Raw genomic sequence first — 15904 nt, 5'->3', positions numbered from 1 at the left:
AAACGACTGTCTCATTTAAAAAAATTCTTTTCGATGTATTTGAATGATTGCTTGCCCCAGAAATTCCACAATGCACTGCAAAAACCAAGGAGCATCAGTTCTCACTGTGGTCTCTTACTGAAAATGGTGTGATACCAGGCACAAAAAAAATGGCAGAAAAAAATCCAGACAAACTTCATCTAGTAGCTTGTTGTATGATTTTTTTTTTTACCTTTGAACCCTTTGCATTATTAAGTCCTTCTATCATGGATTTACAAACCGTTATATTTGTGTGATAAAAATCAGCTCCTGTTCATAACTTCTAAGCAGATTGTGGAGGGCCATCAGAGCCAGCAAGGCCTTTCCTACTGGTCTAAATGTAGAATCACTGATGTACATTTTTTGTCCATGTATTTGTTTTAAATTTCTCATGATAGTCTATTCTCTTCATAGCATAGTGTTTCTCAGGTGCGTTGCTGCTGCTGCACTACCGTATTTAAGTTGTGGTTAGAGTTTATGTCCAATCAGATTTCAGCCAGCAAAAATGAACAATGTTAGCTTTTGTTAGATCAAAATTGGTTACTTGGAGCTGTTGTTTTAACCAATCAGACTGCAATTTGCTTACTCTAAAGCTCTTAAGATGGCATAGAAACACATCTGAAATTTTACATTCTCTTTGATTTGATAGTCAGAGAGCAGACTAATGCAATTCACATCTGTCACAAACTGCACAAGCTCAAATATATACATGTGAATTTAATAGCAATCACAATGCCTCACAGAGGAGAAGAACGTCTCTAGGTTACGTATGTAACCCTGGTTTCCTCAGGGAATGAGACGCTGCTTCAACAACTGCTTCAAAGTATGCCTGCAGCACGATGTGTTATTGGGCATTAGAGAGCACCTTAGGAACATACCCTGGTTTGGGGTAGTGAAAAGCACTGGCCATGCCTGGGGTAAACTCAAGGAGAGACGGGGTCACAGAAAAGGCCTGAAGGTCCCTGACGGAGGAAATAGCCAAAAGAAATACAGTCTAAACTGTAAGAAACTTCAAGTGCACTTCGGGGAAGGTCTAGAAGGGAGGCTTAAAAAGGGCCTCCAGAACTAAAGTCAGGTCCCATACAGGCACCCTAGGTCGCACCCAAGTCCTCAGCCTCCGGGTGCTGTGGAGGAAACGTGTCACTAACTGGTGCTTTCCCAGTAACTGCTCAGCAAGCGGAGCACGATAAGCCGCAATAGCCGACACGTAACCTTTCAGGGTGGAAAAAAACAAATCTGTGGCAAACTGTCCCTGCAAGAACTTCTGTACTGAACCGACCGGGCAGTTTACTGGGTCCAACTGGTGGTGCTCGCACCACACACATTTCGTGACATACGACCTCCTCGTGGCGGGAGCTCTGGATTGGAGAATGATCCTTACGAGTCACAGCACGAGTCACCACCTCCAAAAGCTTCTCAAATGAAGGAGTGTCTGCAGGTTCACTGGCATCCATACCCTCCCTCTCCTCGGAGGAAAAGAGGAAAAGGGGTAGAGCTCAGTGCTCCCTTCACAGGGGAAATGAAACCGCCGAATGGCATGCTTCCAAACCCTGGAAGAAGGCGCTGTATCTGGCAGGTGAAGCCCACCTCCAAGCGCGTCTGCCAGATTCATATGTGTCGCTTCATACGTGCTGCTTCATGTGTGCCGCAGATTCATATGATCGCCGCTTTGCCTTAGCAAAAGAAGGGCCAGAACCATGATGAGTAAGAGCGCCCTTATCAAAGAGCACTCTGGTGGAGCGGAGGGTCTGCAAGGACATGCGGCCACAATGAGAACAACTGAGCAGGCTTCGCTCCCAGGCAAGCTACACACAAGCTGTGTGTATCCCCCCTGTGATAAAACTGGGGCAAGGAGGAACACACAGCCGGTACTCATGTTTGTGAACAAACAGAAGCTAGGGTCGTCTTCATCGCTTGAGCTTTTATAGCTTCCTGGTTGTGTCGTCACCCAGCCTGTGACATTGTGTCTTTCCGTTGGACAGATTACACACATGATTCAGAGCATGGACACGTGAAAGCGTTCCCAAAGTGTTGTTGAAGCAGCTCGAGTTCCTGATAGGGAAACTGATGTGGTTGCAGATATACTTACAGTACAATCTGGACTTTTTTAAGGAAAGTTGGACGTCGTGAGGAAAGGTCGGCTAAAACAATTTCAAACTGTTTCATGAACCTTTTATACGTTTGCATTTTCTTTCCTGTAGAATTTGCCCCAAAAAAACCACACAATTTGCCTTGATTTTAAATCCCCACGAGAAAAAAGGTAATGCACTAAAAAAATGCACAGAAAACATGTCATTTCTTGAGGTTAATATTGATGCTTTTGCTAGAGTTGATGTATGTGGGAGGTGCAGCTACAGTGATAAAAGACTTGTTAAATTGTGTTCATTGGGTTTCTTGCTTTAGTAATGGCATTCATTCTCACTGCATGAGATACCGGTATGTGATGCAGCGCTCTGTTACACAGCTTTTCTGTATAATATTGATAGTTTCTATAGCAGTGGTGTCATAATGAAGGAACTAAGAAGTGGATTGATTCAGGCAGGACACCACCTGGTGTCAAATGCACATCCTGCCACTGTAAGGAGGTGATTTGTCAAGAGTAATAAATGTGTCAGAAGAATATACAGTCAGGATTTGAGGTGGCTCCCATGCTAGGGGTTCATGAACAGGCCTCAATCTGGACAATAAATAAATCATGTGGCACTTTTTAGGAAATAGTAATAAATAGGTTTTGCCACCATTATTTTATTAAATTAAAAATAGGTCCCCTGGTGGTCTAGTGGTTAAGATGCAGCGCTCCCACCGCTGCGACCCGGGTTCGATTCCCGGTCAGGGAACCATCCCCAGCCACTCTTAGTGCCGGTCCCAAGCCCGGATAAATTGGGGAGGGTTGCGTTAGGAAGGGCATCCAGCGTAAAACATGTGCCAAATCAAACGTGCGGAGGATCCGCTGTGGCGACCCCTAACGGGAGAAGCCGAAAAAGAAAGTATTTTATTAAATTGAAAAAAGAACTAGGGTTTTGGAGGTATTGGTGGATATTTTGACACAAACTGAGTGATTAAGCCAACAAAATGATATTATGTATATTAAATATTGTATTATAGTGTTATTTTTTATTATAGTGATATACTGTAGTGAAAACAAAACTAAATATGAGTCATCTGTGTCCAAATGTGCACTGAGGCAGGGTCCTTACCAGAGCCAGAATTGTACACCAGTGGTCCCCAACCCCGGGCCACGGACCGGCACCGGTTCATAGGCCAATTGGTACCGGGCCACACGGAAAGAACACATAATTTACATAATTTCCATTTTATTTTATTTATTCTGAACGATGTTTTATTTTGGATATTTACCGGAATTCACGTTTATTATTATATTTAGAAAATACCAGTTTTTATGCTGCTCATATCATTTTATTTTGTTGTATTTATCCGTCACACCTTAAAGGCCGGTCCGTGAAAATATTGTCTGACATTAATCCGGTCCGTGGCGCAAAAAAGATTGGGGACCGCTGTTGTAAACCATATACTGATTCACCACCAGGGGAGCTAGAACGCTAATTGAGATGCAGCCTGGGTATATCGGAATGTAGCTAACAAGGAATGCAGGTTTCGTGCACTTCTTACGCAATGAGAAATGTGCCAGTGCCAGTGTCAATCTAAAACAGGTCAAGTCAGAAGTTTTTTTGAATTAAAATGTGAACTTTGGATCTTTTCCTAAGATTTCAAATAAAAATGGGAAATCTATTTTATTTATTTATTTTTATGTAACAGTAGTGCTAGCGACACATATCATGTATCTGATAAATGACTTAAAACCGTGATTTGTTATTTGTCAATATCGCCCAGCCCTAGTTTCGAATGCAATTTAAAAAGAATTCAAATAAACAAAATATACAGTACATCCAGGGACACAGAAAAGGCGAATACAATACGGTATTTTAGCCAGTGAGCTAATTCCTCACTTTGTTGAACATATGAATCAGAATTTGACAGATTGTGCTACCAAAATTATTATTGGAACTTTCTGCTCTGGGTTATTATAGAATATAAAATCATACATTGCAGTCCATGGACAGAAATTTCACTTAAAAATGTTTTAAAAATGTAAAACATACTGTATAAAAATTCAATCTGATTTTGTCAAATTTCTTTGTCCATATGTATTTCTGATCTTATAAAATATATTTCCATTAAGAAGTCCTTAGAACTGAGACCAACATACAGTATGTACACAGACAATCCTATAATTCTAAGGTTTTTAAAATGATGGCGGAATAAATGTAATCATTCGCCTCATAGCAAGATCTCAGTGCTAGTTCTGTTCATAGACCATCAGAAGTTTTATTCTCGTATACCTACCTGTGCTCCCTCCACTGGCTTCCTGTAGCTGCCCACATCAGATTTAAAACTAACTAGTGCTCCTACAAAGCCATAAATGGACTGCAAAGCGTTTACAGTAGTATCGTTCTTTAGCTTTCTATATTTGTCATGCTGATACAGTTCCAGAGACTTGTAGAATCAGTGCCAAGACACATCAACTGACAATATGCTGAAGGATCCTCGTGGCCCTAACACACTTTAGGCTGGGTTTTTCTTTGAATTGTCAGCCAACTTATAGTAACAGTAAGTAATGAGTTTGACCAACAATCCTGGCATAAAAATGGTAAGTACTAAATACTTTTAATGCCCAATAACTGTTCAGATCCTCAGTCTGCATTACTATTTTCCAGTTGGATGGTTAATGGTGAACATACACATTTGGCATTTGGCTGATGCCCTTATTTCATTTGTCTCATTTGTACAACTGAATAGTTGAGGTTTTAGGGCCTTGTTTAAGGACCCAGGAGCAGCAGCAGAGCAGTGCTGGGATTCAAATAATGACCTTTCGATTAGGTGTCCAACATATTAACCACTGAGCTTCCACTTCCCTGGTGAAGACCAAAGCACAGAGATTCTACCAACAGAGCCCTTAGTAGTAAAAAACTTGTACATTTTTCTACTACATTTAAACACAGAACAAAACAGTACTTTTAAACATTTATTTGAATTAAAAAGAGAAGTTTGTATTTTTGTGCAGGATGTTAAATAGGGCTGGGTGATATAATATCAATATAATATTGATAGCATGATCAACAAGGTCACAATCCACTTGTAATAGCATAAATGACCGATATCTAAAAAAATTTTTTTTCAAATGTAAAAAAAATAAAAAGGTTCTTTCAAAGTCATAAATATTAATTATTTAAAATGATAAATATATATTTTTTAAAATAGACAAAAATAATATATTTTTCAATGATTTTTTTATTTAATTATAAATAATAACACATACATTTTTGAGATATTACATCATTTATATTATTTTAATTTGAGCATTTTTTAAAATATTTTTAATACAAAAGGTTGACATGATGATAAGTAGCTTTCAGTTCAGCTTTCAGTTCAGCTCATAGTCCTTACACTTAAATAAAGTGCCTGCTTGGTTAAATAATATATAAAATAAAATTGTATAATATTTTTGAATAGAATAAATCTAATTAATTTTATAACTTACTCAATTTAATCAAAATAAAAGTATATTGCATTAGTTTGATTAATTCTATTTTATTGAGATGAAATATTTGAAAACATTTTTTATATATATATATATATATATATATATATAAAATAATATATTATGTATTAAATAAATAATGTGTGTATATGTATATATATATATATCAAGAAATATAAGAATCTAATCATCATCATCATCATCATCATCATCATCATCATCACAGCTTTATTAAATTGTAAGACACCCTGCACATGTACCTTTCTATTAAATGCACCAACATTTTGTTAAACTTTAGGCCTGTAAATCAGGGAGCCTCCATCAGGAAGTAGATGGCAATGCATTACTATAGATTCCTTCTGTGTGTCTCCATGACAACATGCTCAGAGCAAGGGGTGTAGTGTGTGCATGTGTGTGTGTGTGTGTGTGTGTGTGTGTGTGTGTGTGTGTGTGTGTGTGTGTGTGTGTGTGTGTGTGTGTGTGTGTGTGTGTGTACTGAGTAGGAGTTCAGCTTGTCGCTTATGGATTTTTTCCTCCTTTAAAGTGGCCTATACCAAAACAGACCAGATCAGACGCATGATTTCCTTAAATCTCTAGGCCCTGGTGTACATTTTGCAATTAATAATCAATAACCCGAAGTGGAATTGCTTTGAGTGCGATGATGATGATGATGATGATGATGATGCAGTCATTCTGTCCACTTCAATCTTCTGAACGGTGAAATAATATATTCTACTGACTAACGCGTGTGGCAAAACGGGATGGAAATATTTCACAGTATGATGGACGTCAAAACGATTTTCAGGAGGTTGCAACATTTGTGTACAACCAGAGTGATGAAAAATTAGCGATAATCAACAGTATTTGAGTATTTGGCAAGAAACTGGTAGGATTATTGGAAAATAGGTATCCAAAGAGATCAAAATAATTAATGTCAAAATGAAGCCACTATGTTAAAATAGATTTTAGTCATTACACTGCACTTTGTATGAGTAATCTCATATAATTATCCATATACCTATTAAAATATTTTTTAATCACACTACTGGAAGACTAATAAATCATCACTTCTCTAACAATCCTAACCCAAATCCATTCACGTGCATCTACAGCTTTAAAGCAATCGTTTTTTGTTTTGGTTTTAAACGTGACCTTCCATTACATCACGCCGCCGATTTCTCGACGCCATCGCCATGTCATTGTTGAGCCACGCTGACCGACCGCTCGTGTATTCGGGCCGCTTACATAAGCAGCCATCTGACAATGAGCGCTTTCACACTCTCGGCTAAGCTTCTCGCGGAAGAAAAAAAAAAAAAGAACTCACACGTGAACAGTTGTGTTGTGATCTCCATGGAGTGGAACAGAACAAAACGGAAAATGATATGATGACAGGAGATGACGGGGATCGACTCGGAAAACTGGAATAAAATAATCCTCTTTGTGCGGAGAGTAAGACGACTTTCAGTTGGCGGATTAATTTCCTGTAATCTCGCCCATCTGATCACTCTGAATAGACATAATGATCAAATGAGATGAGATAAGATTATGTGTAAATTTATCTAGAATATGAAAAATAAATAATTCTTATAATCCCAATCTGGAATGGGGTTGCGTTATACCAGGGAGAGGTGAAAATCCCGATTCTAATTCATCACATGGATTTGGTTCATGCGATTCTATATGAACGTTTCTGTTCAATTTTATCGTTTCTATAGTAACATCTTACTGGGATTTACTCTACGCTGGACAGATGGTCAGTTGATGATGAGTACACCATAAGGACAAAAGTTTGTGGACACGACCATAAAATTCGTATGTGCTTTTTGAACATCCCAATCCACATTTATTCCCTGTTTGCTGTTATAATAATCTCCACTCTTCTGGAAAGAGTTATTAAGGGTTAGTAAAGTAGGAAGCTGATGTAGGTGAGATGAGGAGGCCTGGGGTGCAGTCAGTTTTCCAATTCATCCCAATAGGGTTGAGGTCAAAGCTCTATAGCAGGCCACTCAAGATCTTCCACTCCAAAGCATACAAACCATAACTTGTTCAAGCTGACTTTGTGAACAGGTTTAGGCCTCCAAGTGCTATGTTGCATTTTATGCTATAATATACAGAGACACCAATGTTTTGCCTTCAACTTTGTGTTAAAAGTTTGAGGAAGAACCACATATGATTGGAAAAGTCAGTTGTCCGAGTACTTTTGTCCATACAGTTGATATACAGTATAACTTTAAAATGCTCATGAATCAGGAATATGAATAATAATTTATGGATTAATCTTAAATTCATACGTACTGTAATAAGAAAAACGAATATAGCGGTAAATGCACAGCGACGTCCCGATTAATTATCCTGACGTCCTAAGCTAATTCATGCGCTTCGGAAAGGCCAATCGGCTAATGAGACGACATCCGATGTGCTACGGTCCGTGTAAAATCGGCTCCCGACCCTTCCTGCACTCAGCTTTATGAGAAGTCTTTCGCTGTTAATTAATTGCTACATGACAAATGAATTATGGCTGCAGACACAAATTTTACAGTGGAAAAAAAAAGAACTCAAAGGTTGCAGGTTAAAGAGTTTCCATCACATTTCTTTAAACGAGATGAAATGTCAGAGAATGAAGAGCATACTAGAGGAAGGTAAAAAGTCTAACCATAGCAAATCATTTATAGAAAAGATTTTGTAAACCTATCGAGTCAGGATTATAAGTCAATTATTATCTGGGAGAAATCTGCAGCTAAAAAGGACAGGAAGTCAGAAGGAACAGCAGGCCATGACACCAATAAAGCCTATGAATATGCAATAGTTTGGAATTAGGTCCCAAGGATTATACTGTAAACTCATAGAGATATGCAGGAAGATCAGAACAACATGTTCAGGAGGATTTAAAAGAAAGCTTTCGTCTCACCTCGAAGCATCAAAGCTGTCATAGGATCCCACTGTGTAATGCCGAAAGAGCTTCCGCCTCTCCGACCGGTCCGCTCGAGCGTCTGAACAGATAAGACACAAACGACAACAATTATTTAGATGAAACTGAACAATGTGATGATCCAGAGATATCAGGCCAGTGTGAATTTCCTGCAAAACTGTACAGTTTTTTAGGCTTCATGATCAGCCTGGGATTATTATTATTATTACTATTATTACTATTATTATTATTATTATTATTATTATTATTATTATTATTATTATTATTATAAAGTCGGAAATGTTCGATTTGGTAAAAATAGCTGTGGGTTTGAGGTTTTAGATTCCATGATCACACTTCAAAACATAAATGATTCCCAGTCAACGAGTCAGCAAACAATTTCAAATGTTATTGATCACGTGTGGAACCATAAACTGCCAGTTTGCCTTTTCCATATTTCTCCATTTTCCAACATTAAAATAGAACTGTACTCAATTTTAAACTATAATTTACTAAAGGTAGGAAAGGAAAATATAAAAAAATAAATAATTAAAAAACATACAAAGTTCATGTCAGATAAGATGCAATAAGTTGATGCAAGTGAAGGAAACTCCGTTTTCATGGGCAAACATACGGGACATGACATAAACACATGAAATAAAAAGACCAAACACGGGAACATTGAGCAAAACCTCAATCAAGTCAAGTCAAGAGGCTTTTATTGTCATTTCTACTATACACAGTGGTATACACAGTACACAGTAAAAACGAGACAATTTTTTTTTCCAGAACCCTGGTGCTACACTAAACAACATAGAGCTACAACACAACACAAAGCTACATAAAGGGCATCGAGTGCAACCTAGTGCAAACAGTGCAGACGGAGGTTTACGCCGACCAGTAAACCTACTGTATACTCTAAATATACAGTATTGTGCAAAGAGGACTATGAAAAACTATAGTGAGAGTATATATAAACAGTGTGAGCACAGACAACCAAAGGCATAGAAAGACACAGGAATACTAGTATAATACAGTAACAAAAAGCACAGGACAGGTAATAATGCCTTCTTTGAGTTCTGACTGTCAGTTCTAATTGATTGACACTAATGTTATCATTTCCATACACGTTTCATATAAACATTATATGGACAAAAGCTTAGCCCTCACCATTAATCCCTATAAGTCCCCATTTAAGATGAGATAAACCTTTATTCGTCCCACAGTGAGGAAATTTGTGTTATAAACATGTGTTATAAAAATGTGTTATAAACCCATTTGTGTTATAATAGCTTCCACTCTTCTGGGAAGATGTTCCACTAGATTCTGGAGTGTGGAGCTTTGTACTCATTCAGTCACAAGGGTGATAGTAAAGTCAGATACTGAGGTAGGTGAGGTGAGGAGGCCTGGGGTGCAGTCAGAGTTCCCAGTCATGCCAAAGGTGTTCAACAGGTTTGAGATCAGAGCTCCTTAGCAGGCCGCTTAAGATCTTCTACTCCAACCCATATAGAGTACATCTTCATGGAGCTGATTTTTTTTTGCACAGGGGCATTGTCATGCTGGAACAGGTTTGGGTCTCCTACTTGGTGAAGTGATGTGTGAAGTGAAGGGAAAGTATTGGGATACCAGACTTTTGTAGTTGCATGTAGTTTTTCCACATATTTGTCTTTGGATGTGGAAGGATTACATTCTTTGACCTTTTCACATGAACTAGGAGACCCAAACATGTTCAAGCAGGACAGTGTCCCGTGCGCTAAGCAAGCTCTATTAAGATATGCTTTAAATGGGTTCAAATAGAAGAGCTTGAGTAGCCTGCTATAGAGCTCTGACCTTAAACCCTTGAGTAGAGGGTTAGGGTGCTATTACTTTTAAGATTATAAAAGCCAATATAAGGACTCAATGTGGAATGAGATGTTTATGCAATGTGGTAAAAGATGATCAAAACTGCTACAATTATTATGATTATGATTATTATTATAGTGTAGGTAAATTATTATGTTAACTCTGCACCATGTCAGGCAGCACCCTCTTAACCTGTCGTTCATTATTTTTCTATAACAGCATGCCCCCAGGAGTTTTATTCCTTTATTACCACTGATCCACACCATCAAATGATAATTAAAAGAAATGCTAATGTTCCATTATGAAATGAACCCAACATGGGAGGAACAGAAAGAAAGACCAAAAGGAATCAACTGCACACAATGCGGCCTTCCAGTCCTGCATGATGCAATATCAAAGGGCACAGGGGAGGAAAAAATGCCTTCTGCTCACAAATTAGTGTCCATATGTGAACATATGCCACCGTGTCCCAGTAATCATTTCTGCAGAAGATGAAATCATAAAAATCACGGGAAAAAAAGAAACACAATGCACGGTCTTTGGCCAGAAAATCAAATCAATGCCGAATGACATCTTTCTGGAAATTGGGCCCCTTTTCAGCGGTTACAAACGTCAGCTCATTTCGGTGGACACGGAGTATCGACTCGAGCGCAGACACAAGGAAGCTTTTTACTGTGGGCAGAATGCTGGAGAGAAGCCAGAGAGCAGCAGCTTTAAAGGAGGAGAGGTATCGACCCGGTGCTGTGGAAGCACTGATGATGCAGTAGAGGTGGAGATAATGAAACAGGGACTGGAACGAAATGCTGACCCCGTCTTCAGACCACCTGAACGCGTCTTGTGGGAACACTTAGCGGCTCATATAGCCACTCGTCCATAATGAGAGACGGGAAATTGCAGAGCTTTTTTACACAACTATTGAACAACCGTTCTTTATCAGTGCTGTAGAGATCTTACAAGAGAAATCATACACCAGATATAAATCACAGCCTGAATCCAAAATAGGAAAAATGTCAGAAACACACCATCTTGACAAACTATTACATTTACATTTCCCTCCTTCATTTCTTCAAGAAAAACTCAGCTCTGTTTTGTCTTCACTTGGCTTGTTAAGCTTCCAAAATTGCACAGTTTGGATTGTTCATGTTATAGCATGTTGATCACATCAGTTGTCAGGATGATGTGTGGGATTCGACACCACTAACAACCCCCCTGTCATCCGTCCTAATCGTTTATACGGACACTCTCTTATTTCCGAGACCATTACGGCAGGTACGAATTGGTACCTCATTGTTTTGAGACTCGCTCTGTTCAAAAGAAAGTACTTTTTTAAATTAAATTTACACGCTACCACCTTCAAAATAGTCCCTTGCACAGCAATACAGCGCTCCAATCGTTCCTGCCACTTCTGGAATATGTCCTGGAAGACTTCTTTTTGAAGTGTGTCAAGCACCTTCTGTGATTTGCGCTAGATCTCCACAATGGTGTCGAAACAAGAGGGTGTAGTCCGCAGGAGCCAAATCTGTATCATCGATCATCATAAAAAAGATTTTCATCGAAGGTCTTCCTGATCTCTCGTCATCCTCCATGCGTGTGCCACTCAAAACACCTCGAACAACTTGTTGCACCATAGCAATATGCCAATCTAATGTCATGTCAAACAGATTTGCTTAGTTCCAAGCAGAATTTGCTGTAAATGATGAAATAAAAGACGTGGTAACGCACGTGGTCAGAATAGCACCAGTTAGCACCATTAGCCTAGAAACATTTCGATACCACCTGGTATATGATGCAAAACACTAACTGTCTCAACTCATGTTGTGTTTTTGGTGATTTATGCTACATGGGATTCAAAAGCAACATCTTACATACCGACAGTGTTTATACTCGAACAGCCGGTTCATAAGAGATGTTAGTTTTTGCTATGTGGAATCATAAATCGATATAGTATGTATACTAGACTAGTGTGTGTGTGTGTGTGTGTGTGTGTGTGTGTGTGTGTGTGTGTGTGTGTGTGTGTTCCTGGAAACCCTGTCAAACCAAACTCAGAGTTGAAAATACAGCTCTGTCAGCAGAATGTGTGTGTGTGTTCATTCTGAACGTAATCGTTAATGTAGAAAAGTTCGACTTTGATTTACTGTTACTGTTAAACCACAATGTAGCCTAAAATAAGTTTCGACACAATTATTATATTTAGTTTATGTGTAAATATAATCTTAGCCTTAATCTTTATTTATAACTGTTATCATGAATAATTTGTAATATTATATGATTATAGAACTATATTACATGATCCATAATATATTGATATTAACATTTAAATTGATATTAGTGATTCAAACTGTCATTGAAATATGTATACTGTATATATACACAGTTGTGTTTCAAATTATTCATACCCCTTGAACAAATCAAATCAAATCAATACTACAAACCTTTTTAATTTATAAAAAAACTACTTCCCCAAAACTTCCATTGTATTCAGTATATATTAGTTGCTATGCACAAACCCACATATGTGTTAGCTAAACTTCATTTGTATAGCAATAGAGATGGCCAGAGATTCTCTTTCGAGCCTGTTTAAAATGAATCAGTCATTATCTTCGTGTATTTGGTTTTTAAGGCCCATAGTGGAGGCAAAGGCTACAGGACCATTTCTAAAGAACTGGATGTCCCTGTATCAACCGTACAGAGTATCATCAAGAAGTTCAAGATGTTCAACAATGTCAAAAACCTGAATGGGCGTGGCAGGAAGCGCAAAGTATCCTCTATAGTCGCTAGAAAGATCTGTTGAGATGTAAACAACAACCCCTGTATCACTACCAAAGCTCTAATAGACACCCTCAACCAAGCAGGGTATGTCTCTGGACATATGGATGTTGCATATGTTTTGGAGAAGGCTTCAATCCTAAGGAATCATTTTGTGGTGGTCACATCATCCTTGGTAAGATAGATGGTATCATGAAAAACGAAGACCATCTTAAAAACACTATAAAAATACCAAGGTATGAATAATTTTGAGCACAACTGTGTGTATGTATATATATATATATATATATATATATATATATATATATATATATATATATATATATATAAAAGCTTAAAAGCAACTATTCTGATTCAGCAGTCACAGATTCTGCCTTTTAATGAAACACGCTGTAATTTTTTTTGGCTACGGTTCACTAAAGCTCTTGAGCACAGATTCACACTTACACACAGTTTCACACTCACACTAAGTATATCTCTGTTCAAGTACCGTGTGCAGAAATAAAAAAATAAATTAAAAAAACATTATAAGGCGATATATAAGGCCTTTGCCTCCACTATGGGCCTTAAAAACCAAATACACGAAGATATATATATATATATATATATATACACACACACACATATACTGCCTGCTTCTTTACAAGAAACATGACCCATAACAGAAAAAGTGTCATTTTAATGCATTGCATAATCAAGACCAATTTAATACCTAAAAGCTTCATACTTCAATATTTCTTCCCATTACTGCAATTAAAATCAGGACAGATTGTCTTCATTTGATACCTCATATGTAGACATTATACTATACATGAAAAACAAAAGGTCCTGGAGTAATAATTCAGCAACGGAAGGGCGGGTTTTACCTTCCATCATCTCTCTTATGGAATATGTTGCGTACATGGGGAAATAATCAATAACAGAGTGGTACGATGTGTGGATTACTGAATCAAGCTTCGTTACCTGTGCATCCTGAAGTGTTTTAAAGTTGGCCACATTTTCTCAATGAGGTAGATTTGATTTGTGTATCGTTTGCAAATATACAGTGAGGAAAATAAGTATTTGAACACCCTGCTATTTTGCAAGTTCTCCCACTTAGAAATCATGGAGGGGTCTGAAATTGTCATCGTAGGTGCATGTCCACTGTGAGAGACATAATCTAAAAAAAAAATCCAGAAATCACAATATATTATTTTGTAAACTATTTATTTGTATGATACAGCTGCAAATAAGTATTTGAACACCTGTCTATCAGCTAGAATTCTGACCCTCAAAGACCTGTTAGTCTGCCTTTAAAATGTCCACCTCCACTACATTTATTATCCTAAATTAGTTGCACCTGTTTGAGGTTGTTAGCTGCATAAAGACACCTGTCCACCCCATACAATCAATAAGAATCCAACTACTAACATGGCCAAGACCAAAGAGCTGTCCAAAGACACTAGAGACAAAATTGTTCACCTCCACAAGGCTGGAAAGGGCTACGGGGAAATTGCCAATCAGCTTGGTGAAAAAAGGTCCACTGTTGGAGCAATCATTAGAAAATGGAAGAAGCTGAACATGACTGTCAATCTCCCTCGGACTGTGGCTTCATGCAAGATCTCACCTCGTGGGGCCACAATGATCCTAAGGAAGGTGAGAAATCAGCCCAGAACTACACAGGAGGAGCTGGTCAATGACCTGAAAAGAGCTGGGACCACCGTTTCCAAGGTTACTGTTGGTAATACACTCAGACGTCATGGTTTGAAATCATGCATGCACTGAAGGTTCCCCTGCTTAAACCAGCACATGTCCAGGCACGTCTTAAGTTTGCCAATGACCATTTGGATGATCCAGAGGAGTCATGGGAGAAAGTCATGTGGTCAGATGAGACCAAAATAGAACTTTTGGGTCATAATTCCACTAAACGTGTTTGGAGGAAGAAGAAAGATGAGTACCATCCCAAGAACACCATCCCTACTGTGAAGCTTGGTGGTGGTAGCATCATGCTTTGGGGGTGTTTTTCTGCACATTGGACAGGGCGACTGCACTGTATTAAGGAGAGGATGACCGGGCCATGTATAGCGAGATTTTGGGGAACAACCTCCTTCCCTCAGTTAGAGCATTGAAGATGGGTCGAGGCTGGGTCTTCCAACATGACAATGACCCGAAGCACACAGCCAGGATAACCAAGGAGTGGCTCTGTAAGAAGCATATCAAGGCTCTGGTGTGGCCTAGCCAGTCTCCAGACCTAAACAAAATAGAGAATCTTTGGAGGGAGCTCAAACTGCGTGTTTCTCAGCGACAGGCCAGAAACCTGACTGATCTAGAGAAGATCTGTGTGGAGGAGTGGGCCAAAATCCCTCCTGCAGTGTGTGCAAACCTGGTGAAAAACTACAGGAAACGTTTGACCTCTGTAATTGCAAACAAAGGCTCCTGTACCAAATATTAACATTGACTTTCTCAGGTGTTCAAATACTTATTTGCAGCTGTATCATACGAATAAATAGTTAAAAAAATCATACATTGTGATTTCTGGATTTTTTTTTTTAGATTATGTCTCTCACAGTGGACATGAACCTACGATGACAATTTCAGACCACTCAATGATTTCTAAGTGGGAGAACTTGCAAAATAGCAGGGTGTTCAAAATACTTATTTTCCTCACTGTAGTTATATTTGAGGGTTGTAAATGTGGAATGTCTGTGAAATAAAATGCTGCATAATATTGGAGCTACAAACTAAAAAAAATATATAGGTTATAAAGCAACAAGCTGTATCCCTAGGAAGTTACTTTACCAAGACTAACAATAGAGATGTCTTTTATAAAT

General features: G+C 38.4%; 1 protein-coding gene across 2 annotated transcripts in view; it reads right to left on the bottom strand.

Annotated features, from left to right (window-relative positions):
- Positions 1 to 15904, bottom strand: part of shank2b (SH3 and multiple ankyrin repeat domains 2b) — a 181533-nt gene that overhangs the window by 38658 nt on the left and 126971 nt on the right. For both annotated transcript variants that reach the window (XM_083560941.1, XM_083560942.1), the window contains one exon: positions 8487 to 8568. In XM_083560941.1, coding sequence (XP_083417067.1) covers positions 8487 to 8568 — 82 coding nt within the window. The remainder of the gene's footprint in view (positions 1 to 8486; positions 8569 to 15904) is intronic.

Source organism: Silurus aristotelis (assembly GCF_946808225.1).
Source record: "Silurus aristotelis genome assembly, chromosome: 14".
NCBI classification, from domain to species: Eukaryota; Metazoa; Chordata; class Actinopteri; order Siluriformes; family Siluridae; genus Silurus; species Silurus aristotelis.
This window is presented reverse-complemented; position numbering and strand designations above follow the sequence as displayed.